Source organism: Verruconis gallopava, assembly GCF_000836295.1.
Source record: "Verruconis gallopava strain CBS 43764 unplaced genomic scaffold supercont1.23, whole genome shotgun sequence".
NCBI classification, from domain to species: Eukaryota; Fungi; Ascomycota; class Dothideomycetes; order Venturiales; family Sympoventuriaceae; genus Verruconis; species Verruconis gallopava.
The window spans coordinates 311,944-338,012 of NW_015622159.1; the positions used below are offsets into that span (position 1 = coordinate 311,944).

Below are 26,069 nucleotides of genomic sequence, written 5' to 3' on the forward strand. Positions count from 1 at the left end.
TGATGGAGACCTCCCCTCAAGAGAGGATGACGGCCAACGGCCTGAAGTTGCATCTTCGGGTAACAGTTTTGCAGGTACCTTACAACTTGGCCAACAAGTCGCTAGGGTAAGTCAGCGTATCTGTGAGCGCGTAGCAAGATACGGGATACTCTTCAAGAATCCCAATAATGTCACATTCCCTGAGGATGACGACGGCCCAGAATTCGGGTATGAGTTGGACTCATGTGTTTCCGACGGTATCAAAGGGACTTGCCACGCTTGCATCAGAAAGGTTGGCGCTCGAAGGAATCTTGTACGCATCTGTGCCTGGCTCGAAGACATCGAACAGTATCGCTTCAGTCATTGGAGGAAGGATTCGCTGCACAACAAGGAGTTCATTGTAGAAGATACGCCAGAGGTTACGACCGTGCCCAAAGCAGTGTATCAGAAGCAATGCTTCCGTATTTGCGAATCGCTCAAAAACCAGCAGTCGAGAGAGGACGGTGGGGTGATCCGATTCGAGAGGACATGGTTGTCAAGGTCTTTGTTATCGACCAGACGCCAATTCGCCTCTGTCAAAATTCCAGACTCTGGTATTTGTACGATCGTCTCCGAGGTAGTGTCTTCCATCCAGAATTTCGAACTAGAGTACGAAGTTGAGGACGGGTACCTAAACTTGGCGGCGGATAAGATTCTCTTTTTCGACCGGGTGACAGAGTACAGCCCAGAGTCCGCCAAGCAGAGGCTGTTGAGGGCCAGGCGGGCGAACTGGTGGTATCCCAGCCTCATGTCTGCCGGCATTCCATGCATTTTGTGGAGCAACGTGCCCATCGGTCAAGTGATCCTTAACAGAGGCCCACCATGGGAGTCGCTGGGATATGGCCCTGGACAACGCTTCGTGGAGGTTGTCGATCCAGGCATGCCTTTCTGTCAGGTGGAGCTGACTTCCAAAGCGTCATAGAAGAAAACAAGACAAGGTTTAATGCTGACAGGTAAGGGAGTCGCCGCAGTTGACACCATGAAGAGGTACCTAGAGTGACGATGAAGAGAGAAGTTATCCTTTGTCTTGCGCAGGCTAACAAGAGGAGATCGATGGCAAAAATCTAGCATATGTATCCGCTGGGAGCTGGAACTCATTTTGTCTACATCATGCAATTATTTAGTGGACGAGGAAAATGATTACAGGGTTTTGGGTAAAGCAACAAGTATGTATTCAGCATGGCGCTTGGAAATGAGAAAGAGGCTTCAAGATGTACAATAGGCATAATTAACGAATCGGCAACGGCTGTGAACGAATTAAGGACGGAGATGGATCCTATTTTGTTTTAAGGTCGCAATGATTGACGGGTACGAGACTTTTTTTTTTTAAAAAAAAAAATGCCCATAAATCCATGTTACTGTACATGCGAGCGTCAGATGTGTGCGGTTAGGTTTCAGGATGCACACAAGTCTCGAACGTCGTCATTTGCGACATCGCAAGGCTGTGCAACCAACTAATCTGGCTAGCAGAAACAATAACGCTTGATACAGTATCACCCACACCTGTCTTGAATAGTTTTTTCTGAATCTCGCTTTCTTTTTCCCCTTTTACGCTCGTGGCCATGCAGTCCGGAATATCAGGTACTTCATTCGGCCACGACAGCCACAGTTGTGCTTGTTTCTGCTCAAGTGCTAATCTGCTTGACTAGCCTCCCAGGAGCTCATTGAGGCGTTCAAGTCTCTCCAAACAGAGCCCTCTTCGCGAGGTTTGCTCGTGACCATAAAGAACGAGGTTCTGGTGCCGTCCGAGACCATCCCCAGCACGTCATCCAGCTTCAGCGACGACCTCTCAAACCTCGCGTCGCACCTCACGCCCGTTCAGCCGCTGTACATTCTCCTACGGCAGGATGCGCCCAAGGACAAGACGTTCGTCGCGATCACATACGTTCCGAATACGGCCCACGTGCGACAGAAGATGCTTTTCGCCTCGACGCGTTTGACCCTCGCGCGCGAGCTCGGACTGGAGAATTTCAGCGAGCAGATCTTCGTGGAGAGTGCGGATGAACTGACGGCGGAGGGCTGGAAGAAGCACGAGAGCCATGTAGCGCTGGAGAATCCGCTCACGGAGGAGGAGCAGAACTTGGTGGAGATCAAGAATGCGGAAGCGACTGAGGTCGGTGGCACGTCGCGACGGGGAGCGGGGTATGGCAGCAGTGGCCTCAAAATGCAGGCGGGTGAGGGCGTGGTGGCAGCAATCAGCACTCTGCAGGAGCGCGGCCTGGTTATGCTCAAGATTGATGATAACGAGTCAATCGTGCTTGCGGAGCCGCCATCTAGTGGAGTCAGCACGTCGGACCTGGCATCCCACATCTCGGCGACTGAGCCCAGGTATTCCATATACAAGCACTCGTATAGCGGCGCCTCCGGTCAAGAGACCGCGGCGATATTTATCTACACGTGCCCGACGGCGACGAAAGTCAAGCAGCGCATGTTGTACGCTAGCTCAAGAAGAAGCGCCGAAGTACTAGCGGAACAAGAAGCCGGCTTGAAGCTTGACAAGAAGGTATCCAGCGCTGTCTACCCCAAGGTTCATGTGTTCGGCGTGCTAACTTTACCCGTTCGCAGATCGAAGCTTCAGACCCAAATGACATTACTGCTCAATCGATCGACGACGAGTTCGTGGTCAAGCAGGAGCAGAAGACTCAATTTGCAAAGCCAAAGCGGCCAGGCAGAAGATGATAGCACAGGACACTATGTTTTTTTGAAAGAACAATGGATATACGTGGACCATTAAATATATATTGGTTATTATGGAGAAATGCCCATCGAAAAACAATCATGATAGATGAGTCAATGACTTATGAATAAGCATTATATGTATTCGGAATCAAGCTCATCAAAACATCTTGCCTCATACAATGGACTTGCGAAACTTCATAAGTCTCGTTTGTGGTGTAAAGCTTGGTAGCTCACTTAATCTCTTCGCAGCCGAAGTCTTCATTCTGAACCACAGACATGAGAAACATTGTTTGAACCGCAATTTTACATATAACTTATAGAACCCATGACCAATGTGGTATCGAGCGAAGCATAAAAGCAGATTGAACACGTGTATTTGTGTTCTTCATGCATTGAAGGATCTCGTCGAGCTCAGAACCCTTGCTGCCTCCGCCACTTCTCTTCCCAACCTGGGAAGAAAGGGCTCTCATCTAGCGTCTGCACCTTCCAGTCCTTCTGCACGACGCCTTTTTCCTCTTGCTCCTTAGCCCACTGCGCAAGCGCCGGCTTAACCACGTGCTCCACGTGCCATGTGTTCTTGTACTTCATCAAGTTCTCCTTGCCTTCATTAAGCACCTTGAGGACAAGCGCGGGAATGTAAGGTTCGTCCCTAAATTCGGTGACAGGTGTGAAAAGAGCTTTGAAATTGAACACCACGCCGGCGGAGAGAGGCAGGCGTCGCAGTGTTTGCCAATCGACGCGGAGGTGGCACTGCTCCAATTTCAGGTTCGGGTTTTGCGAGTCACGGTGCAGCTCATGCGGGTCACCGGGTGGCATGTATAATGGCTGGTCGACTTCAAGGCCCCAGGATCCACGCTGAATGGACTTATCCGTTGGCTTCTTTGTGAAATACCTGGTAACGGTTAGCTCCCCGACGATTTACTGAAGCACAGCCGATAGTTTCGCACCTGTCCATCGAGAATTGCATCTTCTCTTTGTAGTCCGGAATAGGCTCATGGATTTCGTGCAACCGCATGCCCATCTTAGTGCCCAGATTCCAGCCCAGCGAGCTGCAGATCATGCCAGCGCGGAAGCTATAAAACCCCGTTTTGGGATCCCGCAGCATGATGGCAAAGTCCTCCGGAACGTTGTTGAGAAGAACCTCCAGAGGGGGCATAGATTTGACGTTAGTCTTCGTTCCCAGAATCTTATTGTCGAGCACCATTGACTCCTTATCAAAGGAGAAATATTGAGGATATCGCGCACATAAAAATTGAATGCACATCTCCATCAGCTCTTTGCATGCATGTTCGGAACCTGGAAGCGAATCAAGCACGGACTTTCCGTGCTTCCTGAAGAGTTCCTGGCGTTGCTTGATGCGCTCAACATACGTTGACTCAAGTTCAAGCCACCAGTCTGGTTCCATCTTGGTCAATGCTAAGGAACAAATAGGTCAGCAGGAGTTTTGGAAGTACACGCAGATCAGAGATTTGTACGCACACATTGTCTGGTGATATGCCCATCTGAACGGACGGTACGGTCTCGGCTGAGATTTCTCAATCACGAATTCTTTGTACGGTTCGGGTAACGGCACACCACTTAAGGTAGCATAGTCCGGAAAGTCCCCAAGAGCCTCAATCTCCTCCTTTGAGAACTCCGTCGGAGTGTAGGTCTTTGGATCCCAGTCGGCAAAGGGAACATCAAGCGGTGCTTGCAGTGGCTTTTTCTCGTCTGTGCCTGAGAAAATGCCACCATCTGGCTTAGGTGACTTTTCAGCTATGTGCGGGGCTACGGTGCGGAGGGTAAATCGTCTCGATGGCGGATAAACATCACTGTAATCAGATTCAGTCACTGGCTTCTTCTCGGGCGAGAGTGAGCGAGGTGGTGTTGCTGCGCTGGATGAGACTCTCCGTCGTATGGGTAGCCGTCGGAAAACGATCTCTCTTCGCTTCTTAGATAGCAGTAAGATCAAGGCGGAGCTGACGGCAAATGCAGAGCCGAGAAGAATCAAATGACTTCGTTCCATGATTGAGAATTATGCCGAGTCGTGAATGCGTTATTTTCAAGACAACTTGGAAGCCGAATTATGTCTATGCTTGATGCTGTTGTCACGGGATCATTGCAGTCTGAATGCTGGGTAACTGCAGTTCGAAGGATTCGTTGCACGAGATATCAGAAGACTTGTTACACAGAGTGTCGAAAGGGTTCCACTACGAAGCACAGCTGCGAAGTAGGAGAAGTAAAAGCAATTGGCCGCGTAGCGATAGGACGGGATAAGTTGCTCAACCCAACGAGCCCGGAACAGTTGTAGCTTCAGCAGATAGGAAGTGGCGAGCTTTAAGCAGGTCAAGTCAAGAGCGGAGATACGGCGCTTATCTGCTCCAACTAGTCAGGCCTGGGTGCAAATCGCATGTTGAAATATTATCGAGTAATTCTCGACGTACGGGATCGCGCAAGAACACGCTTAAGGTTAAAAGAGCCCAGCCATTCGATCATACACGTCCACTCTCCGAGCCATCATTGAACCACAGCCATGTACATCGAGTACCCTTACGACTGGATAGTTGCCAAATTGTGGGGATGCCGCAAGCCAAACCTGATAGAGGCAAGGTATTGTGTCACCTTATCAAGCAGCGCTAGTCAACATCTGGAAGGTCTGTCCTGCGTTCTGCTCACAACACCTGCTTCGCCAATTGAAGCAATCGTTCCCAGAAGCCATGTACTCTGAATATCCCGTGTCTATCTTCAACGTATGCATAGCATCATGTCGTGAGAATGCGCGCAAACTCTTTTGCGCGCTGTTTCGGCCACGATGTTCTGCAGTTAATATGGATCACGTGTTTCTACAGTCCAACAGAACATTACAAGGGATTGGCAGCAGCCGCGGGATTGGCAAAGCGCCTTCTGTAAATCATGCATTACCGATCGCTTCATTTGGATTCAAAATGGTCGTTAATCCTGTCCACGAGATCAGCCTTTTTCCCGCTTGTGAGGAGACGCTTCGCGTGGCAAAATTCCTTTAGCACTGGGATGGTCAGCTTGTCGAGCGTGCCTTTCTCCCACATGATGCGCATATCTTCTTCGGTCGGAAGGTCCACGCTTGAGGAACTCTTTGGTTTCTTTGCTGGACCGCCAACGCTGCCATCTGCAGTGCGTTTGCTGCCTACGGTGGCGAGGGACGTGTGCCCGCCATGTTTTCTCTGCCATGCAGCGTACTGCTTCTCGAGTTCCTCACCCCAGTCGAGTACGTACGGACCTGCGCGCTTGTCGATTTGCCGATACCTAGGCACGGTTTTGTCTTCAGGGGTCTCGGGAATTTCTTCCTCAAGAGCAATGGCCTGGAGGATGCGATAGAACCATTGAAGTGCTGAACATGCATTAGCGATCGCTGATTGGATGAATAAATATACTTACATGGATTCGGATATCTCTTGGGATCGTACTTGCCCTTCGGCAACTGAAGCTGCTGTATGACCTTTCGCATCAAATCAATGAGCGAGTCTGGTGCCCCAACAAGCTGAGTCTCTGGTGTCTTGCGAATGTCGTCTGCAAAAGGCAGATGCACAAGCCATAGTCCCTGTGGAGTGATTTGTTCTCCCTCGTTGTATCTTTCCTCAGACGGCACTGCCGCTGCGAGTCTAGGTTCCGCATTTCGACGCGCAATAAACCACACCAGCGCAAACTTCTTGCTCTTGAGAAGCTTTTGATAAAGTGCGGAGAAGACACGTGTTGAGCCAATGTAGTCCACGTCCGAAGGATAAAGGAACGTGGCGGGTTTCGTGTTCGCCCAGACGGGAAGGAGAGATAGGTCTTTGAAGCCAATGATGCGTATGCCAGGTTCGCCAAATGTCTTGATTTTCTTGAGCTCGTCGTCGGTGAAACTTACGGTCTCTCCGCCGAACTTGAACGCTTTTCTAATCTCTACATGTTCGACGGTGCGAGCTGTGTCTTCTGCAATCTTGGTCGTGTTACCGACGGCGATTTGCGGCTTTTCTCCTCCAAGCCAGATGTAGCAGCTCCGCTTTGGCTCCTGGCGCTTTATTGTCGCATAGCCCTTGACGCCTATCTTAAGACCAGCGCCGATCTCGAGTGGAAGTGTGAACAAGGCCCGTCGCGGCGCAGCCTTTGAGTTGACATTCGAAATCAGTGACTGCAGTAGAGAGATTCCGCCGCTGGATTCGGACGTCTTGGCTGCGGTGGTGAGGGGTGCGGGTGCATTCTCGTCCTCTGGCATCGACCTGTAAACAATGTCGTCGTAGAAGATCGTGCGGTCGAATCCGTGGCCCGGTTTCGCGATAGGAAAAAGTTCGATCACGACGCCAAGGTCGTACAAGTCTTTCGCCCTGACTGCGGCTGCCGATCTTAGGGCCTTATCGTTTGGATGCGGGTTGTCATTGTCAGTCACCAAAAACAGTCGCCTGGACGAGAAGTTGGCAGCTCGGGTGGTAAAGATTTGGTTTGCGCAAAAAAGCATGTTGGACATGGCCACCGGTTCCTTTGACGGGACAAGCAGGTTTGCAGCTTCTTGTTCGTCTTCGATCAAAGCCTTCAGACTTTTGACATCGGCCGCTGCAGGCACGTCCAAATCTGTGAGCAAATAGCAGTGCGGGTAGGTGAACTTCCCTCTCTCGGCCTCGTCGTCCCCTATGAAACGCGACTGCTCGGTGCCAAACAGCAAGACGCCCATCATGTCGCTCGGATGCGAAATGATGCGTTGCTGCATCAACTGATAGGCGCACTTTAACGCCGCAAGCGCGGGCGAGTCTCTGTCGGCCTTTTTGTCGGTCGGCGAAGGCTCTGGCGCCTCCATCATGGATTCACTGATGTCGATACAGAAAAGCACGGCGTCTTTAGCCATCTTGTATCCCTGCGTTGAATCAGAAACCGTGGCACACAATAGAAGAGTCTTTAACGCACAGTGTCATCTACATCTTCCTCCTGCTCTTCCTCTTCACCATCTCCGCGAGCTGGATCTTTCGAATCTGCCTCATCGGCCATATCGTCCGTTAGTCAGTCAAGCCCGCTGGATGTCGTCCAGGGCTCGAAAGCAAGAAGATCGTGACGTCTTTCTTCAGGCTGCAAAGACTCAGACCAAGCGTTAAACGGAGAGAGAGAGTCGATCTCAAGCCAACGGATATGAATCAGATTTCATTGGGTACAGGGCGGGGAAGCAGCAATTGCAGCAGCGTGCATCACATCTGTATGCCACCATTCAGCCTCGCGAATGCTGCACCCGTCTGCTCATGGCGCGTCGCGGGAGGCCAAGAAGACAGAGTGTGGAAGCCTGGACGCGCTGGCACGTGCCATGAAGAGCCAGGAGTCAGCACCAAAACCCCACAGGGCTTGGCGATCGTCACACCGTTGGAGTCTCCAATCGCCATCGCCGCTTACCTGTGCGCCAGAGTCTGGGCCCCAAAACTTACCACATGCGGAAGCCGAAGCTCGGGATGTTTTTCGACGTCGAGCTGGCTCAGAGCACCGGCCCGACCATTTCTCTTCCCTTCCTCTCTCAGACTTGCCAATTCCAGCATACCTTACGCACCTCTCGGAATGTCATCGTTGAGGCGCCCTGTTGCGCAATTGACAAGGCGAGCGTCGCGGGCGCTGGGCGTGCAGCCGCAACACGTCTCGGGCGCATTATGGCAGCAGAGACATCTCGCCACCGAACAAGCGCCGCCTGTGACGCAGGACTCAACGGGCAAGAAGGGCCCCACGGCTATGGTCTTCATGAATATGGGAGGTCCTTCTACAACAGATGAAGTGTACGATTTCCTGTCGAGGCTATTCGTACGTCGCCCTTTTCAAGCTCGGTTGTCGCTCAAATGACCTGAGTCCATCCCGGCTTCGCCCCGTTACTCTGGTTCTAACAATTTGTGGCTCAGGCCGACGGCGACCTCATCCCTCTGGGCCGTCTCCAGTCCTACCTCGGGCCCCTTATATCGCGCCGGCGCACACCGAAGATCCAGCAGCAATACGCAGCCATCGGCGGTGGCTCGCCCATCCGCAAGTGGAGCGAGTATCAGGCGGCGGAGATGTGCAAGATCCTGGACAAGATCTCACTCGAGACGGCGCCGCACTTGCCCTACGTCGCGTTCCGATATGCAAATCCGCTGACCGAGCACATGTACCAGCAACTGCTGGCCGACGGCTTCGGAGGCGGCAAGGGCGGCAGAGCCGTGGCCTTCACCCAGTACCCGCAGTATTCGTGCAGCACAACGGGAAGCTCGCTGAACGAGCTGTGGAAGTGGCGGCAGCGACTTGAGGGCAAGCGGGCGACAGGCGAGGCTGATCCGAAGGGGAGCATCGCGTGGAGCGTCATCGACCGGTGGCCGGTCCACCCGGGCCTGATCGAGGCGTTCGCACAAAACATCGAGGCTACGCTGGCAACGTACCCTCCGGAGAGAAGGGACTCGGCCGTGCTACTCTTCTCGGCACACTCGCTGCCCATGAGCGTTGTTAACAGAGGCGACCCGTACCCTGCCGAGGTGGCCGCCACGGTGTACGCCGTGATGCAGCGTCTGGGCATGAAGAACCCGTACCGTCTGGTGTGGCAATCCCAGGTCGGCCCCTCCGCATGGCTGGGTGCGCAGACGTCCGACACGGTTTCGGAATACGTCAAGAAGGGCCTGACGGACCTAGTCCTGATCCCCATCGCATTCACAAGCGACCACATCGAGACGCTGTACGAGCTGGATCACGAGATCATCGGTGAGACAGGGTTGGACAGCATAAAGAGAGTGGAGAGCTTAAATGGAAGCCCCGTCTTCATTCGGGCGTTGGCCGATCTAGCAAAGGAACACCTTCAAAAGAACATCGCATGCAGCCCACAGATGATGCTACGGTGTCCTGCGTGCACGAGCGAGCGTTGCGCAGCCAGTAAAGAATTCTTTGCTGGCCAGCAAGCCTTACTGTAAAATACACCCACTGTACCGAGTAGATATCAAAAGATGAACCATACGTAGGAAAATGAATCACCATCGGCTTTTGCTATTTGGCCTTCTTGAATCGATATTCAACAGCTTCGTCGTTCCTTGACGTGGAGTTTTCTCTTTTTAAAAACTCAATAATCCTAGCGTACATCGTCTTCGCAATAGGACAAATAGGGAAGTTTCATACGAGGGCAAGGGTCATGCGTAAGCGAAGCACGGCGTGGTGTGTTAGAGAATCCTCGGCTACATATCGCATATTGTAAGACCATGATCTGAGCAAGCCAAGTTTGTGAAGGAACAGCCTGCTTTTACAAAGAAAAGTAGCCAAACACCTCTACAGCTTGCTCCGACCGCTTTCGTTGCTTCATGAGGCGGCCTCGGGATAATCTGCGATCGCACACGCGACAAGTGGCGAGCGCGTTTCTGAAAGGGGAGTTGATCCTGATCCTCTCCATCGCTAGAACTCTGTGAACAATTTAGCATGTCTAGAGCCGACGTTAGCGTTAGCCTGAACCTCAACCAAAATGATTTCATCAAAATACGTACGGATCATCTCCCGTTGCGCCGTACGCCTCGGTCTCTTCAGGGTACTTGTCGAATTGAGATGCGTCGCCAACGCCAGCACGCACTGGGGGAATGTACGGGGCGTCAATATCCTTCTTGGCTAGTCTGTCCCATGTCACTTCGGCGAACCAAGGATGCATCATGACGTCCTTGGAGCCGCCGTGCAAGTTGCCCAGTCGCTTTGACAGGTCCGATGTGATCAACTTGGAGAGGAGATCCTGCGCATCAGGGTGTATGTAAGGCGGGTACTTTACACGTCCCTTTAGGATGTTCTCGTAGATCTTCAGTGGTGATCCGCTATCCCAAAACGGCGTGAAGCCGCACAGCATTTCGAAGATCAAGATGCCTAACGACCACCTGGAAACTAGATCAGCGCTGCCTTGAGCAAAACAGAGAAGAAAAACCGCGGCTCACCAATCCACTGATTTGTTGTAGCCCTTTGAAGCCACAACTTCGGGAGCGAGGTAGTCCGGCGTGCCGCAAAGAGTCCAAGTAATGTCAGGCACTTCCTTCGCAAAGCCAAAGTCGGTGATCTTGAGGTGACCGTGCCTGTCCAGGAGCAGATTTTCAGGCTTCAGGTCACGATAGATGATGTTCATCGAGTGCAAATAGTCCAAGGCAAGCGTCACCTCAGCCGCGTAGAACTTTGCGACCGGGTTCGGAAAGCGCTGTTGTTGGGGTCAGCGCCTGCGCTCCCTCTTGCAGCATGACTAGTGGTGGCAGGGCTGGAAAGGGCTGTGGGTTGCTAGGAGGATGACCGGGTGCGTGACCGCCTTACCTGAGACTTTCGCAACAAGCTGAACAGCTCTCCGCCCTCAATGAAGTCCATGACCATGTACAGGTTCTTGGCATCCTGGAACGTCCCCCACAGAGTGATCAGGAACGGGTGCTTGACCTTTTGCAGCATTCTGCGCTCGTCGTTTGTATGCTCAACCTGTTTCATCTTGACAACCTGCGCCTTCTTCAGCACCTTGATCGCGTAATATCTCTGGTTGTGTTTGGACTGCACGAGATGCACACGCCCGAAGCTGCCGGTGCCCAGGGTACGCTGGATATTGAAGTCGGAGAGAGCGTACTTGCCCTTGGTCTCGCGAATGGTTGTCGAGGGCTGCTGGGTGGGCAGGATCCCTGGGATGGTGCCGCCGTTGGCTTGCGAGCTGCTGTTGAGCATGCTCTGTATGCTGGGCGCATTGTTCGTCTGTACCGCGGGGGAGGGCGAGGGCTGGGTCTGAGCCGACGCCATGTCGACGTCCTTTGTGGATTCCGGCTTTGTCGAAGCGACCGAGTCTGTCGCAGAGTCGTGCTGCTGCGCAGGTTTTTCAGCGGCTGAGGAGGGCGCGGAGCTGCCGACTGCTGTCGCCGCCGTCGGACTTGAAACAGCAGCGGGCTGCGGATGGTTCTCTTTGACCGGAGAGATCGGAGAGTCCAGGTCTTTCGATCCAGACGAGTCCTTCGTCCGTTTTTTCTTCAGAAAACCCAGGGTAGGCATAGAAGCGTTGTGGACGGACTGCTACCAAGGTTCCCGCCTTGCTGGGTGCGGAGCCGACGGCTTTGCTGTGGCCAAGGTCAGGGAATGTTAGGTAAGATAGACGAAAGGGGGAGCACACGGCGACTGACAGGTGCGGCGTGATGCGCTGTGTGAGGTGTGCTGCCCTAGCAGATCTGGATCCCGTCTGATCCCCGCGCTTTGCGACGACCAGTTGCTGCGTTATGCGTCTGCGTTGGGCTGCAGCCGGAAGAGTGGACTGCTGGCAAGCGAACGCCTTCCCCGTGTGGTATGCAGACAGCCAGGGGATTGGAGGCAATTGGAGTCGACGAAGAGGGAGGACGAGGCAGGATTTGACTCGTGGATCACCTGTGAGCTACCGTTGCGATTGTCTGGGAGCCGATGACGATGCGAGACCAGGCAGTTGTGGCCGCTATGCTATTTTGAGAATAGGCTGCGACCACAGGTAAGAATGAAGGGCAGCAAAAACGTATGCAGATCGATCAATTGACGTGAGGACGAAGATGCAGAGTCGAACTATGGAATGGAGAGGGCAGACTTGGTGGAGAGGGGGAGGAGGGTGGGAGTGGGTATTGGTGATGGTGGGGGGGCGAATGGTGGAAGAGCAGAGCGAGAGAAACGACGTGCGGAAGAGTGGTAGTGTGAGTGCGTGCGTGCGTGTGCGTGTAGAGCAGCTGCCCACTGTTTGGTTGACGGGCGAAGCGGGGTGGGAAGAAGAGCGTGAGTTTGAAGGCAAGCTCACAGGCGCGGCAGAACCAGCGTCAGCACCACCATCACCATGAGATTGGCATTAGCATCCGCATCAGCATCAGCAACAAACAACAGCAGCAGGAGCAGGAGCAGGAGCAGCACCGCGCCAGCTCCAGCAGAGTTCCCCAACCAGAGGGGCCCAAGGCGCGGCCGGTGCAAAGAAGCTCAGGCCATTGACACCTCCCTTCCGGCCTGCCTGTAGCTAAGCTGGACCGTCGAATCTGAGCGGCAACATTGGGCGCCGAGTCGACTGGTTCGCAGACAGGCCGGCCTTGTGTCTGCTGCGGCACTGCTGATGGTGATGGAGCTTCACCTGCTGCCACTGCTGCACAAGCGATTGCAGCCTTCTAAACAGAGCGACGATGGCGGGGAACCGCTACGCCAGAGCATCACTCGTCAGGAGTCATCAGCGTCCCAAACTCCAGTCCCAACCCCAGATCCAGAGCCTGCACCCGTCCCGATGCTGCATTTGCCAGATTATGATGACCAAAGGCCGGCCGATCTCCGATGCTTTGCTATGCAAAAGCGAAGGGGAGCTTGCTGTGCTTAACGATCAGCTGCTCGGATCGGCCGCGTCTTCTCCAATCCCTAAGTATGGCAAACCGTCTATTTCGGACATCGAACCTGGCAGCAACCGTTCTGGTACGGCCGCTACGTACGGAATGTCAAGGGCAGGACATTATTCGACACCTGGGCTCCTCCACCTCCCGCTGAACTGATCGAAGTGCACGGCCAGTCATGGCCGGATGGCGTACTTGCATCCTTTCTTGAGACACTAGACCCACCACGTCCACGATAGATAGCAGGGAAAAGGAAAAGAAAAATGAAGACGGAGCAGTACCCGATGACGATGACGCACAGCCAGAGCCTGCAAATAACTGCAATGTCTGCAGGATATATACTGGTGCAGGCAAAAGCCCCAGGCTCCCTCCCCGCCCTGCTCGGGAGGCCCCCCCCCCTCCCGCGGTGCTGGATACCCATCAGGCAGCCAGCACGACACCACCAGCCCTTCGCTGCACTGGTCACAGTCCCGCCACGGGAATACATTCACACGACCAGACGGGCGAAACGGTGCTCACGCATGACACGGCATGAATCACACAAGGCGAGGGTCAAAGAACTCGCCGACTTCTGAAGAGTTGGAAAAGCGAGAGCGGGGTTTGGCGCTGCTTTCGGCGGCCCTCAAACACGGCCGCGTCTTGTCTGGAACAGAGTCGGGCCGGGCTTGTCGAGTTGAAATGGCAGAACAGCTTGAGCAGCCGTGTGCAAAGGGCCATGCGTATCCGTCATTAGTATGAAAAGGCGGCTCTACAGTCGCATAGAAAAGACAATCAGATCATGTGCACGCTCGGTTTGGACTGATTGTGCGTCTTGCTTGCCCAGTGATGTACTTGTCCATTGACTGTTGTTTGGCAGCCGGACGGGGAGAAAGAAACATCAGGAGACATTGCTGTGGCCTCCCAGGCTGGCGCTGCTCGTTGTTGCTTGTCGCCACGGCGCTTCCGGTTGCAGACAGCTGGGACGCAGGCACAGTTCCGCTTTGCGCCATCGCCGCTCCAGCTGGCTGCGGGACGACGAGCACAGCGCACAAAGAGGTTTATTTGCGGCCTCAGGCAGCACAAGGCAGGCGTACCAGGTACTAATAACTAAGGTACCAACACGGGTGCAAGCCTGGCTACTCCAGAGTTTTTCGGATGCACCGTTATTACGATCAATGACTTGTCTTCGCCACTTCTGCCGTTAGTGCTCCGCGTTCCGGCACTGCAATTCTGCACCTGCCTGCTATCAGGCCTGTTCACCGCGTTTTCCCTCCCTAACCAAGCCCTCGTTCCTCACCGTCGCCTGCCATACCAACGCCCGAGCGGAACCCTCTGGTTCGGCTCCGTCCTCAAGACGGCGTCCAAAAAGAGGAAACTCACTCCTACCGCGCGTCTCGACACCGTTCCCACGGCATACAACGCCCCAGACACGGCCTACAACGCCCCAGACACGCCCTCACGCCAACGCCTCGCCAACGAGCGGCCGCAAACTCGGCAGCCTCAACTGCCACCGCCTCCGCACCGCCTCTCCTCGCCGCGTGCTCCCCAAAGCCCCGTCGCTGTGGCATCGGACGCCTCGCGCCTACCTTTGGACCAGCCTTTTGCCGAGACTGCAGCGTCTCCAGGCAGAGCTGCTCCCACCGCGCAGCTCTCACGCTCGTCCGGCCTGATCTCCTCCGCAGCCACGACCTCGGTCGATTCGCCGAGCGAGGCCTATGCCGGTTTGACACTGGACAGTGCTGAGACCCCGCTGGACACCACGGGCATGAACCAAGGTCAGGAAGATCCTCTTGCTCTTGCGAACAGCGATGACGAACAATTAAACCGAGCAGATACCGCAGCCTCACCCTCAGACACGGAGCGTGAGATACGATCGACTTCACCGGCCAAGCGACGCGCCAGCGCCATGGACGACGACCACACCATGGATATGGAGCAGCCGGCGTCCATGCAGCCTCGCGATGTCAACTCCAGCGACGACTCATCCAATCGTCCGCCCACCCCGTCTTCCAGCAAAGGTAGCAGCAAGCAGCACACCCGGGAGGCTTCCGTGGATATGCTAGCCACTACGAATGGCAACAGCGCTGCCACATCTACCGATCCTTCGTCGATATCGGAAACGCCTGGTGACCAAGAAATGGGGGATGCGGCAGAAGTGCCCTCTATAGACGATCAAGTCATGACCATCATGCAAGAGATGGCAGGGCAGCCTGAAGATGGCGACGTTGGCTACCTGGTGGCCGTTGCCTGGATAAATCGTGTTCTAGCCCGCTCGTCACAAAAGGACGATCACGGTCCCTACGACAAGGAAACCTTGGAGGGAGATGTTGGGCCAATAGACAATTCATCTATACTTCCATCACGTACGTTGTTTCTGTTATTGCACCGCATTGTAGCTTCGAACTGACACAGACAAACAGATCTTCCCGAAGACTTGGTGGACGATCGGGGCGAAAAGTACATTCAAATAAAGCGTGGTCTGTCCGTTAACACCGAGTTGGAAATCTTCACGGAGAAGGCATTCAAGCTTGCTCTGAAGTGGTACGGACTTGCGCCGGGGCAAGTGCCCATCAAACGCTATGCACACGCAACCAACACCGATCCTGACGCGCTAGACAAGAACGTGCAGTACGAGCTATATCCACCCATCTTTACGCTTCGAAAGCTTCATGCGGAGCGCTCGTCCTTCGACAAGCACATAGCCGAGGACAGCAAACATAAGGCGCCGCGGATCGTGGCAAGCAGGAGTTGTCAGTTTCAAAAATTCCTCCGACGTGCAAAGGAATCTACGGGCATACCGATGGAAACCAAGGTCAAGGTGTGGCGTGTTTTGAGCCCAGAGACGGTTGCTTCAGATGCCAAGACCACAAACGGTAACACATTGTTGAGTCCGCCAGAGTCCCGAGAGGCGTCACCTAGCGGGCAGTCCAGTACTTCAGTTCCACTGCTGATTAAGAGCGATGTTTTTAAGGCCATGCCAGAAGCTGTGGAGCGAGAGATGATTGACATGAAGGACGAGACAAACAATGAGAAGTACAACGGTCGCGCTCAGCTTGGCACCTTAGGTCTTGCTGCGGATCAGATACTCATTCTCGAAGAACAAAGCACAAGCGGCTCGTTCCTGTCGGACACCGCAAAGAAGGCGACCAAGGCTGCAAAGAAGGGAGGTCTCCTCTCCAATCCCAGCAGTGGTCGGAGCAGTCCATCTCTTGGCCCCATCACGCGGGGCAGAAACCGAGCATCTGGTCGGACACAAGGCAGCGTTGGTCTGACCAATCTTGGCAACACGTGCTACATGAACTCGGCTCTCCAGTGCATTCGGGCAACTGAAGAATTGACATGCTTCTTCCTGTCCAAAGCCTGGAAAAAGGAGCTTAACAAGAGCAATCCGCTCGGTCACGAAGGCAAAATGGCAATGACATACGCTGCATTACTGGATTCCATTTACGAGACGACTTCAAGTTCGTTCACACCAAGCGACTTCAAACGGATGCTGAGCAAATGTGGACCACAATTTTCCGGCTATGGCCAGCAAGATTCCCAAGAATTCATGAGCTTTCTGGTGGACGCGCTACATGAAGATATGAATCGGATCGTTAAAAAACCTTACATCGAAAATCCAGACTCGGATGACAGCAGGGTTCATGACGAGGAGTACATCAAGGAATTAGGCAACATCTTCCGAGAAAACTACAGAAAGCGAAACGATTCCGTCATCCACGACCTGTTTAACGGCTTTTACAAGAATACCATGGTGTGTCCAGTCTGCGACAAAGTCAGCGTGACGTTCGATCCATATCTGCTTCTCACCCTGCAGCTTCCTCTCGAGCACAGCTGGCAGCACACAGTCTACCTTCTTCCACTGCGCGGCGATCCGGTCAAGGTAGAAATAGATATGGACAAACACAGCACAATCGGTCAGCTTAAGCAATACGTAGCCGCTAAAGTACCAGGTCTCGATGCGAAGCGCTTGATGATGGCAGAAGTGTTTAGCAAGAAGTTCTATAGAACGGTAGAGGATAAGCAGACCATCGCCGAAGCTAACATTCAGCCACGCGACGAGATGATTCTCTACGAACTTGACGAAGTACCCACAAACTTTCCGCCGCCGAAGAAGAAAAAATACAAGACCATGCTGTCGTTCGGCCATGACACCGACGAAGAGGCTGAAATTCCGGGGGATGATTCACCACTTGCAGACGTCATGATGGTTCCTGTCTTCCAGCGGTCGCCAGCATCCTCGTATAGCTCAACTATGAACCTTGCAAACACGCCTTTCTTCATCACTGTAAACAGAGATGAGGCTAAGAACTATGTCGAGATCTACCGCAAAGTACTTGCTCGGATAGCCTCACTGACGACGCGTGATTTCCTACACGAGTATGCGACTGAGTCCGCTTCTTCGCCGGAGGATGAGGAGCAGGAACGCATCAGCGAAGAGGACGCCGAGCCCGATGTCCAGGCACGCTCCGTTGAGAGCGAAGATGGTACTGTCGAAGTTTCAGTGAGCAAATCGCAGTCGAACGGCGATAAGAAAGCGGCAGTCTCCCCGACATCAGCCAGGGCTGTGCTAGAGCCTGGTGTGCCAATTCCAGACGCTCTTCTCAACTTGTTTAGTCTCAAGATCATGGAGAAACAAACCGAAATGGTACCCACTGGATTTCACGCTGTTCAAGACAATCGCAAATTCAAAACCTTGTTGTCCCGCCTTCCAAAGGCATCAAGACGACCTTCAGTTCAGGCGGAGACGCCTACGTCGTCAGAGTCGTCTGACGCCGATGAAGCTCTAACCAGCGTGCAGGCTAGCATGGCGGATTGCAGCGCTAGCGAAGACGATGGGTCGATAGGCCAAAAGCCAAAGAAGCTCAAGATGTACGGCAAGAAGAACCGGACAAATCAGCCGTCTGCAGCTTCTACAGATGAGGAATCGTCCGTCGATTTTGAGGTAACGCCTGAGGAACCGATACTACATCTTGGCGAATGCTTAATTGTGGACTGGAGTCTCGAGAATTTTGATGCTCTTTTCCAGGGTAGAGACGAGGATGACATGCGTGGTCGGGAGACGATTGGCAAGCACACCCGAGTCCTTGAGGACAAGGAACTGAGCGACAAGCGCAGACGAAGAACCGAACGAAAGAAGCACGGCATCTCGCTTGACGAGTGCTTCCAGGTTACGTCGCGTGGCGAGATTTTGACGGAAGACAATGCGTGGTACTGCAATCGGTGCAAGGAACTGCGGCAGGCCGAGAAGACGCTCGAGATCTGGACAGCACCCGATATCCTCGTCATCCACCTGAAACGCTTCAGCGCCGCGAGGCAGTTCCGCGACAAGATAGACATACTTGTAGACTTCCCAACAGAGGGCTTGAATCTTAATGACAAGGTTGGACTGCAGGAAGGCCTTGATCTGACGTACGACCTCTTCGCAGTGGATAACCACTATGGAGGCTTGGGTGGCGGACACTACACTGCTTACGCGAAGAACTTCGTGGATGAGCAGTGGTACGAATACAACGGTAAGCTTTGCTCTTTCTACCTTTGTGAATGTTCCCTGTGCTAAATCGTATGTACAGACTCGTCCGTCTCAAAGCGTCCGGCGAGCTCGGTTGTTACTTCGGCAGCGTACTTGCTGTTCTACCGCCGCCGCACCAGTGGCCCCAACAAATATCTCGGACCTCCGGGACTCCGCCAGCTTGTCTCTTCATTCCGCAATCCAGAAGAAGAGGGTGCAACTGACTCTGCTGCCGAGGACGGCGACTCACAATCACGCGCTGCATCACCCTCGGGCCAGGGAAAAGGCCACCGCCTCGGCGGGGAAATATCGTTCCACAATGGTTCGTCGATCGCCTCAGCCGGTCAAGGAGCGGGTCACCTGCACCGTCGAGGCGGGGATGGTTCGGCAGCGGGTCAAGGGGCGCTAGTGAAGAGCGGGGCCCTAGCGGGACTTGACGGATATGAGGGCGACGATGACGAAGGTTACGGTGGTGGCATGGATGAAGATCCAGACGATGCTTTGCCAGCCGCTGGTGCCTTCATCGGGCCTCAGCGACCACCGAGTTATCAAGAGGCTTCGCCCTTTTCAGCCTACCAGCCATGGAGCTTTCCTAACCTCTCAGAGACGAACCAAGCTGGCTGTGAGAGCGATCTCGCCGAGGCAGACATCGACAGCAACGTCCCTATGGGCGATGGTGATGAAGAGCGTATGAAGCTTATTGAAGACTTTGGCGACGACCTCGGCACATCGGCGCATAACAACTCGCCGATCATGGCATCGACCGAGATGGACTTTATTGGCGAGCACATGGAAGGTGTTCAACACTTTGAAGACGCCGAAGACCCAGAGCCAGTAGACATACACGTTGATTCGTCACCTCCATCGACTACGCACGAGAAGAAGGAGTGAGCACTTGGGAATGACATACGATAGAGTGGGTTTTTTTTGGTTTATTCTTTATACAGGCATGAGTCGACGAGATGGATACACGAGGAGCTGGTTGATCATGGGCACACAACGGATGTCGCGATTGCAACCTGTTTGATTAGAAAGCTGCATTTCGCATTTATATAGACACATTGTTGGACACGGACACTAATTGTTAGCATTTTTTTCTCGGCTGTTTGGGGAGCTGGAAATGCTACCGGTCCAGTGTAGGAACTGTACGCGCCCCGGGCATCATCACATGGTCCGTGAGAAGGCTGGGACATTGTTAGTTCGCTCCCCCTTTGTTGGGTGAGACAATCATCGGAGAATGGGTAACTTGACGATCAACGTTTATTATCATTGCTTCAAACTGCCCCTTCTGTTAACCTTTTTTTTTTATTAAAAAAAGAAAAAAAAATAAGATCTATGTGGTAGCAAGTTGGCATTCGAAATGAAAGCCGCACTGTAGTGACGACCTACATGTCCATTTTCGTCGTGTTCACGACGTATGTGTGACTAAGTATATATATATATATATGTGTGTGTGTGTGTGTGTGTGTGTGGCCACCGAAGCGCGTGCTTATGCGGAATGGTCGTCCCCATCCCTGCAGCGATCGAAACGAACTGTCCTGGTGTCACCTAGCTTAAGGAGCTCCCGCGAGCGACAGGACGAGAATAGCTTTTTTTTGGCCTCGTCACACGACAGCGCGGCTGTCCAGTCGGTCGCGAGCAGAGGACGACGGCGGCTCTTTGCGGCAAGGATTGCACGCTGTTCATTTTGCGACCGCGCGGTCCTGCGCGAGCGTGGTCAGAAGCGGTCCAAGTACTGCTGCAGTTCGGCCATGATCTCTTCCATGATGGCCAGCTGGCCGTCCCTGTACATCTTGGCGAAGCGCTGCCTGTCGTTCTGCGGCTCAGCGGGCAGCTGGTCGTCCCACTGGCGGATGCCCTGGTGCTTGGCAGCCAGCCGTTCGAGGATGGCGTCCACGGCTGCGGGCTCGAGATGATGCTGCTCCAGCTCGACGCCCTGCTGCCTGTACGAGTGGTCGAGGATGGCGCCAAGCGTGCCGATCAACTCCGGTGGAAGGCCACGAAGTAGCGGCTCTGCGTGCTGGTAGCCGCCTGAATAGTGATCCGAGCCGCGAAGAAAGAAGACGGCGTCTGTGTCTGCCCATTCAGCCGAGGCGAACCGCTCCGGATACCGACTTCTGAGCAGGGTGTGGACGGAGTCTGGCGGCCTCCCGATGCGCATGGCCACCTCGTCACAGGGATTGTTGGGAATACAGAACCCATATCCAGTCAGGAGCTCCTCGTTTCCCTTGGGAGCATAGTTGTTGAAGACCTCCTCGCCGGCCTGAGCGGGCTCGGCGACGCTCATCTGGAAGTCGCCGTTGTCCATGTTCCAAAGGACCTTGGCGCCGAACCTGTGGTTGAAGCTGTCCACGACGGGGTAGAGCAGCGGGAAGGACTGCTGGCCCGATGGTTCCGACACGGAAGGCGAAAAAATGCGCGAGGCGAAACTGCGGCTTGAGAATATTGTCGCCGCCCAAAGATACAACTCCCTGCGCGCCAAAGTCAGCCTTGCATGCGGTGGATGGTGACAGGTGCACGTAGCAGCCCATACTCTGAAGGATTTTCAGGCAGAGAGAAACGGCCGCGGTGGTCTAGGTTCATAGCAAACCCCGCTACAGCGTACGGTATGCAAAGATCAAAAAAGCACGCACCAAGTATATTCCTCAACGTCAACGCCAGCGGCCTTGAGCACCCGCACACCCTCCTCCCACTGCGCTTTCCACATGCCCCGTCGCATCTCGACGCCAGACCTCTCAGCCTCTGCGCTCAAGTGGACGTTCGTGCCCAGAAGCCAGAGCAGGTCCCGGTCCGCAAACCACCACGGTGTGGCCATGTCGCTCTCACGCGGCAGACACGCGATGTAAGCGGCCCAGAAGCTGCGTGTCCCCAGCAGGCGCTGCTCGCACAGCAAGAAGCAGCTCAAGGCCGCGCGCTCGACGCGCCCGACGAGGTGCGCGACCGCGCTGGAGGCGGCGCAGGGCCGCACGCCCGCCGGAGGTGCGGCCTCCACGTTGAGGAACGAGAGCGATAGGCTTAGCGGACACTTGCAGAGGAGCGCTGGCGCGTCCTCGGACGCCGCGATCGCACTCGATGCGACGACGTGCTGACCCCGCTCCGGAGAGTACATCAGCTGCAGGCGCGGATCTAGGTAGCCCCCGTTGGCTGTGAACCAGGTTCTCAACGCGTCTATGCTGCGACGCTGCTCCGTCTCCAAACCGGCTCCGACGGCGGCGTCCTGATCAGCAGCATCTTGTTCCATGCTGTGCCTTTTGAAGATCAGGGATCAGTTCCCAGCTTTTGAATCACCTGCTCCGTCGCGGGGGGGTTCAAAGCGTCGACGTCTCGCACGATGGAGAAGAAGCAAGACCACGGAATACTTTTGCGTGTGCTCCAAAAAGTTACCGGTTTCGGAAAAACCGTGATAGCACGTGATAGAGAATTTTGGAACTAATGCGCGAACCACGATAACTTTCTCTATATTGTATATAAATGATGACGCGGCAATCATGCAGCTAAGGGGTATCACGTCAACTTGCTTTCTGATGACCATTGAATTTTCGTTCACGACGGTCTCATGGTTTGAGAGCCCGGCCCTATTACAGTAGGGGGTCGCGGTGGTTGTGGCATGTGCATCTGCACTTGCAATGGCGGATGGTTCTGCACTTGGTATACGGGCTTCTGGCCGTTGTGCGTTTGTGGGAGGAGAGGGCCAGACGATTGCAGTCCCTGAGCCTGCGCTCTAGCCTGCGCTTCTGCACGCGCCTGTGCCTCGGCCTGGGCCTTCGCTCGCGCTTCTGCTCTGGCCCTCTCCTGCTCCTCTCTGAGCTTCATCACCTCCTCTCTACGCTTCTTGAGCTCCTCTCCATGCATGAGGAACATATCCGGAACACCGCGCGCGGGGCGCGTCTTGTCCGAATGAGCAAACGTGCCCGTCAACTCATTCCACTTGCCTTTCGAATTCACCACCCACCGCATACCTTTCAACGCCACTGCATCAACATAGTACAGCCCTGTTGCCGGATCGCAGTATCGCGCAGGCTGGCCTGTCACTGCACACAGGGCCTTCTTGGACGCCGCAGCAACGCTCGCCTTGTGCTCCTTCTTCGTCTGCGCCATCGTGAGTGGCCAATTGAACAAATGGTGTCGTAGGAAGTCCGGCTCGCGCTTGTGGGAGCCGGTGCTCTCCTCGGGGAAGTTCCGCATCGTGATTAGCACTCTTGAAGCGAGTTCTCGCCGACGCGGAGCTTTAGGCTTGGATGGTGCTGGCGTATTTGGTGGCTTTTGGTCCTCAGATTGAGATTGGTTTTGAGATTGAGGTATCTGCTGTTCGTGAGGTGAGGGAGCTACAGAAAACGTTGTCTGAAATTGTGCTATTGTGGACTCTCCGCTCGGCTGCGACACAGTGGAAGCTTCAGGTTGCGATTCCGAATACGTCGGAGGCGTTTCGTAAGGTACGGTGGTCGGCAAGTTCTGAGATGAGATCGTGTATACCGAGGTTGGGTTCGAGTCTGTTCGCGACATTGGCGTCCTGGGTTGTGGCGATTCCTTATCCGACTGAGTAGAAGTAGTGGCAGGAACATTGGTAAAACGATCACCATTGTTCTCAACACCTTGAGAAAACCTATTCATGACAGGCTCGTTTTTATTTGCTGTTGTTGTTTCTGCTGCTTGTGCAGATGACGGCGATGGTTGCGATGGTTGCGATGGTCGTGGTGGTCGCAAAATGGGTTGCGAATGGGCTATGGTACTTGCCAGAGGTATGGAGGACTTAGCAGCGAGTAGCTCTATGGGTTGATCTGGCAATTTTGATAAATCTTGATCAGAGAGGGGTTGGACGGCAGGAGCAGACGCATCGTCGTCCTCGTCCTCATCCTCATCTTCCTGGCCATCCGCCATTGAAGACCTGTCCTTGACAACCTGCACGAGTGCCTCCTTCCCCACAATCTTCAGCCTGTCATTGACCCAGAGCGCTGGGCCACTATAGAATGAGATGATGGGCCCTTCAAGACGATGGTTCTTCAGCTCCGCAAGTCTCGCCTTCTGTTCTTCCACTCTCTTCCTCTCCGCGGCTTCCCATCGGTTCAGGGATTTGCTATTCATGCGTTCAACCCTGGCAGCCTCCTCCAGACGCTCCTCCTGCGTCATCGCTTTAGGCCGGTAGGCCTCCTTGCGCTGCTCAGCAGCCTTCATAATGGCCACAGTTCGGAGCCGGTGCTTCTCTTTCTCCTTTAGGCGCTCGTGAACGGCTGTCTTGTTTTGTACAGCCAGATGCCGTGAGGAGGCGCGTACTGCACCCTCGGCCACCTCCGGGAGCCATGAAGCACGCTCGGACTTTTTGCGAGGCCTAGATGATGTGGACTCGGGTGTCGGCGACAATGAAGACGCGGAGGTCGTCGTGGCGGTGCGCGAAGCAGGGCCAGCAGCGGCCTTGGAACCGACACGGGCAGCGGCGCGCTTCATGGCATCCTGCAGAAGACTCTCACGCTTGCGCTTCTTCTTGTTCAAGAGGCGTTCCTGGACGCGAAGTTCCTTCTCGCCCGCGTCCTCATCATCGTGGGCGCCCTCTGCGTCGACATCCTCGTCATCGCTCGAACTGTCCATGTTGACATCACCCTCGTCCTCATCCTGGGCTTCGAACTCGACATCGTCTGCAATCTCGGTGAAGATCTCGCCATAAGCCTCCTCCTGGGCAGCATCCTCTAGCTCGGCAAGTTCAAGCAGCCTGGCCATGCGGTTTCCAGCATTTGCACGCCGCTCGCGTGTGACGGCCAGGACGGGCTCAGCTTCCGACTCGGAGGACGAGGCATCGCTCTCCTCGTCCTCGTCTTCCTCCTCGTCCTTGGCGTTCTCATTGTCATGCTCCTGCGCTTGCTCTTCATCTTGATTTCGACTGCCGTCTTGGCGGTCGGACGGCTCCTTCTCTTGGTCTTGATGTTTGCGCTGCGGATCCGAGGCCTCGCCGTGCAAGCCGCCCTCGTCTTTGGCGTGGTCAACTGCCATCACTTCGGCGTGATCAGCCCGTCTGCTATTCTCGCACTAGATGCAGCATCGGGGCGAGTTTCAAAACGAGACTGTGATTGCAGGAGGGGATCGCGTTTGAACGGAGCACGCTTCTGTGGCTGTTGGTACAGAAGACGTGCGGCCAAGGGTGGGGACTTGGTGCAGGGAGGGCGATGGACGAAAAGCGAAGGTGTGAGCGACTGGTTGCGAAGAAACTGGCGGCTTTTGGTGTTTGCACGCGTGTGCGCGGTCTCTTGGGTGTTCTTTTTCTATGCGGGTGAAGGTGCTTTCGCTTCGCGCGTCGAATCTCGGTCGAGCGTTTTGGCGATGTGGATCGTAGTTGACTGTCAAACCAGGTCGGTGGACGGAGTTGGAGCGTGCACACGTGCAGCAAAGAAAGAGAAGCACAGCAAGGCAAGGGAAAGGCAACTTGGAAAATGCATCGCAGGCAAGCAAAACGCCGTGGCGAGGATTCTCCCGATCGGGGAGATGACAACGGTAGCCCAGCGTCCTGAGTTTCTACGTACGGTCACGATGCGAAGGGACGACGACCAGAAAACGGTCATGATTCCTGCTGTCGATCAGGCAGTCAAGATTTCACCGCCAGCCGCACACTCCACACGCGTTTCCTGCATGTGGACGAGTCCAAAGACAAACGAGTGTTTGCGTTGCTGATGCAGGGCGAAGCGAGGGCAGGCAGAGGCAAGTCGAGTCGCACCGGCAGTGGGCGGCCACCACACTCTTCGACGCCATCAACTGAAACAGAAACGACGGTCGGGCAAGTGGACGAGAGGTCAAGGGGAAGGTGAGTTCAGCTCAGGAACAAAGTCATGCGTCCAGACGGAGTACCGGCAGGCCTACCTTCGTTGCCTACACGCGTGCATGACTGCATGCTCGTCCGGCATAGACGTGCTGCTGGTGCTGCTGGTGCTGCTGCACTTTTGCGTGCACCGCAAGCTTAATGAACACAGTCCAATTGTCATGAACGAGAACGCAATCACGTAACTTGACTTAGGCGCAGGCTCACGTGAAGCAGCGCAGCCGCAGCGTTTGTTCGACAATGATTGCTGAAGATTTTTCTTTATTTTTTCGCGCGGAGTAGTGTGCGAATGAGCGCGCAAAGACGGACATCGTCGCAGAGAGACAACGCGTGACGAGCCGCGTTCGGGAGGAACTTAGGAGTAGCTTAAAGGGCAACTTGAGAGCAGCTCGAGAGCGACTTGAGAGCGACTTGAGAGCGTCTGCCAGCTGGTGACGGACCCACAGGCTGGATGGTCTTGCTGTCCGGCGTGTGCAGCGTGCAAGCCGGACGCTGGCTGGCTCGCGCATTGAAACACGTACCCATCCGAGGCATTGCATTTGAATCATCCGCTTTCCTGAATTACAGAGTGAGGCAGGGACGCTTGAAGGGACGGCAAACGACAGCTGGTAGCCAGGCACGGCAAGAATCGAGCACGCACCCATACACACCAGCGTCGGTGCATGCTGGCACGCTGGTCGACGGGCTGCGGGCGCCAAGTAAGGCTGGCCCGGTGAGCCAAGGCTGCGTCAAACAGCGACGGTTCGGTACCAGTCCACAGCACGTAGACACGCAGCTTACGCGGACTCGA

At 54.6% G+C, this 26,069-nt stretch overlaps 8 protein-coding genes across 9 annotated transcripts; 3 read left to right on the forward strand and 5 right to left on the reverse strand.

Annotated features, from left to right (window-relative positions):
• The first annotated feature begins 1,436 nt into the window (after positions 1 to 1,436).
• Positions 1,437 to 3,017, forward strand: PV09_06604 (uncharacterized protein). The gene is made up of 3 exons (XM_016360270.1): positions 1,437 to 1,599; positions 1,668 to 2,521; positions 2,584 to 3,017. The coding sequence occupies exons 1-3, from the start codon at positions 1,581 to 1,583 to the stop codon at positions 2,695 to 2,697; spliced, it is 987 nt and encodes a 328-aa protein (XP_016211982.1). The 5' UTR covers positions 1,437 to 1,580; the 3' UTR covers positions 2,698 to 3,017.
• A 91-nt stretch (positions 3,018 to 3,108) lies between these two features.
• Positions 3,109 to 4,702, reverse strand: PV09_06605 (uncharacterized protein; the record flags this gene model as incomplete). Its single annotated transcript, XM_016360271.1, has 3 exons — positions 3,109 to 3,589; positions 3,645 to 4,113; positions 4,177 to 4,702. The coding sequence occupies 3 exons, from the start codon at positions 4,700 to 4,702 to the stop codon at positions 3,109 to 3,111; spliced, it is 1,476 nt and encodes a 491-aa protein (XP_016211983.1).
• Positions 4,703 to 5,606: 904 nt separating this feature from the next.
• On the reverse strand, positions 5,607 to 7,674 carry PV09_06606 (uncharacterized protein; the record flags this gene model as incomplete). Its single annotated transcript, XM_016360272.1, has 3 exons — positions 5,607 to 6,043; positions 6,091 to 7,543; positions 7,594 to 7,674. The coding sequence occupies 3 exons, from the start codon at positions 7,672 to 7,674 to the stop codon at positions 5,607 to 5,609; spliced, it is 1,971 nt and encodes a 656-aa protein (XP_016211984.1).
• A 465-nt stretch (positions 7,675 to 8,139) lies between these two features.
• Positions 8,140 to 9,681, forward strand: PV09_06607 (ferrochelatase). The gene is made up of 2 exons (XM_016360273.1): positions 8,140 to 8,463; positions 8,559 to 9,681. Exons 1-2 carry the CDS (start codon positions 8,227 to 8,229, stop codon positions 9,588 to 9,590), a joined length of 1,269 nt encoding a protein of 422 aa, XP_016211985.1. The 5' UTR covers positions 8,140 to 8,226; the 3' UTR covers positions 9,591 to 9,681.
• Positions 9,440 to 12,401, reverse strand: PV09_06608 (cAMP-dependent protein kinase type 2). The gene is made up of 5 exons (XM_016360274.1): positions 11,787 to 12,401; positions 10,948 to 11,723; positions 10,584 to 10,837; positions 10,152 to 10,526; positions 9,440 to 10,090 (listed from the first exon to the last, which is right to left on the reverse strand). Exons 2-5 carry the CDS (start codon positions 11,656 to 11,658, stop codon positions 10,063 to 10,065), a joined length of 1,368 nt encoding a protein of 455 aa, XP_016211986.1. The 5' UTR covers positions 11,659 to 11,723; positions 11,787 to 12,401; the 3' UTR covers positions 9,440 to 10,062.
• A 507-nt stretch (positions 12,402 to 12,908) lies between these two features.
• PV09_06609 lies at positions 12,909 to 19,817 on the forward strand (the record flags this gene model as incomplete). 2 transcript variants are annotated; one of them, XM_016360276.1, is made up of 5 exons in its annotated part: positions 12,909 to 13,068; positions 14,078 to 14,740; positions 14,798 to 15,328; positions 15,386 to 18,481; positions 18,539 to 19,817. In XM_016360276.1, 5 exons carry the CDS (start codon positions 12,909 to 12,911, stop codon positions 19,366 to 19,368), a joined length of 5,280 nt encoding a protein of 1,759 aa, XP_016211988.1. In that variant the 3' UTR covers positions 19,369 to 19,817. The 2 variants fall into 2 exon arrangements, with proteins under 2 accessions (XP_016211988.1, XP_016211987.1); XM_016360275.1 differs by having other exon boundaries at positions 14,078 to 15,328.
• Positions 19,818 to 20,194: 377 nt separating this feature from the next.
• Positions 20,195 to 21,718, reverse strand: PV09_06610 (uncharacterized protein; the record flags this gene model as incomplete). Its single annotated transcript, XM_016360277.1, has 2 exons — positions 20,195 to 20,948; positions 21,111 to 21,718. 2 exons carry the CDS (start codon positions 21,716 to 21,718, stop codon positions 20,195 to 20,197), a joined length of 1,362 nt encoding a protein of 453 aa, XP_016211989.1.
• Positions 21,719 to 22,020: 302 nt separating this feature from the next.
• On the reverse strand, positions 22,021 to 24,459 carry PV09_06611 (uncharacterized protein; the record flags this gene model as incomplete). Its single annotated transcript, XM_016360278.1, has 1 exon — positions 22,021 to 24,459. The coding sequence occupies one exon, from the start codon at positions 24,457 to 24,459 to the stop codon at positions 22,021 to 22,023; it is 2,439 nt and encodes an 812-aa protein (XP_016211990.1).
• Positions 24,460 to 26,069: the final 1,610 nt, after the last annotated feature.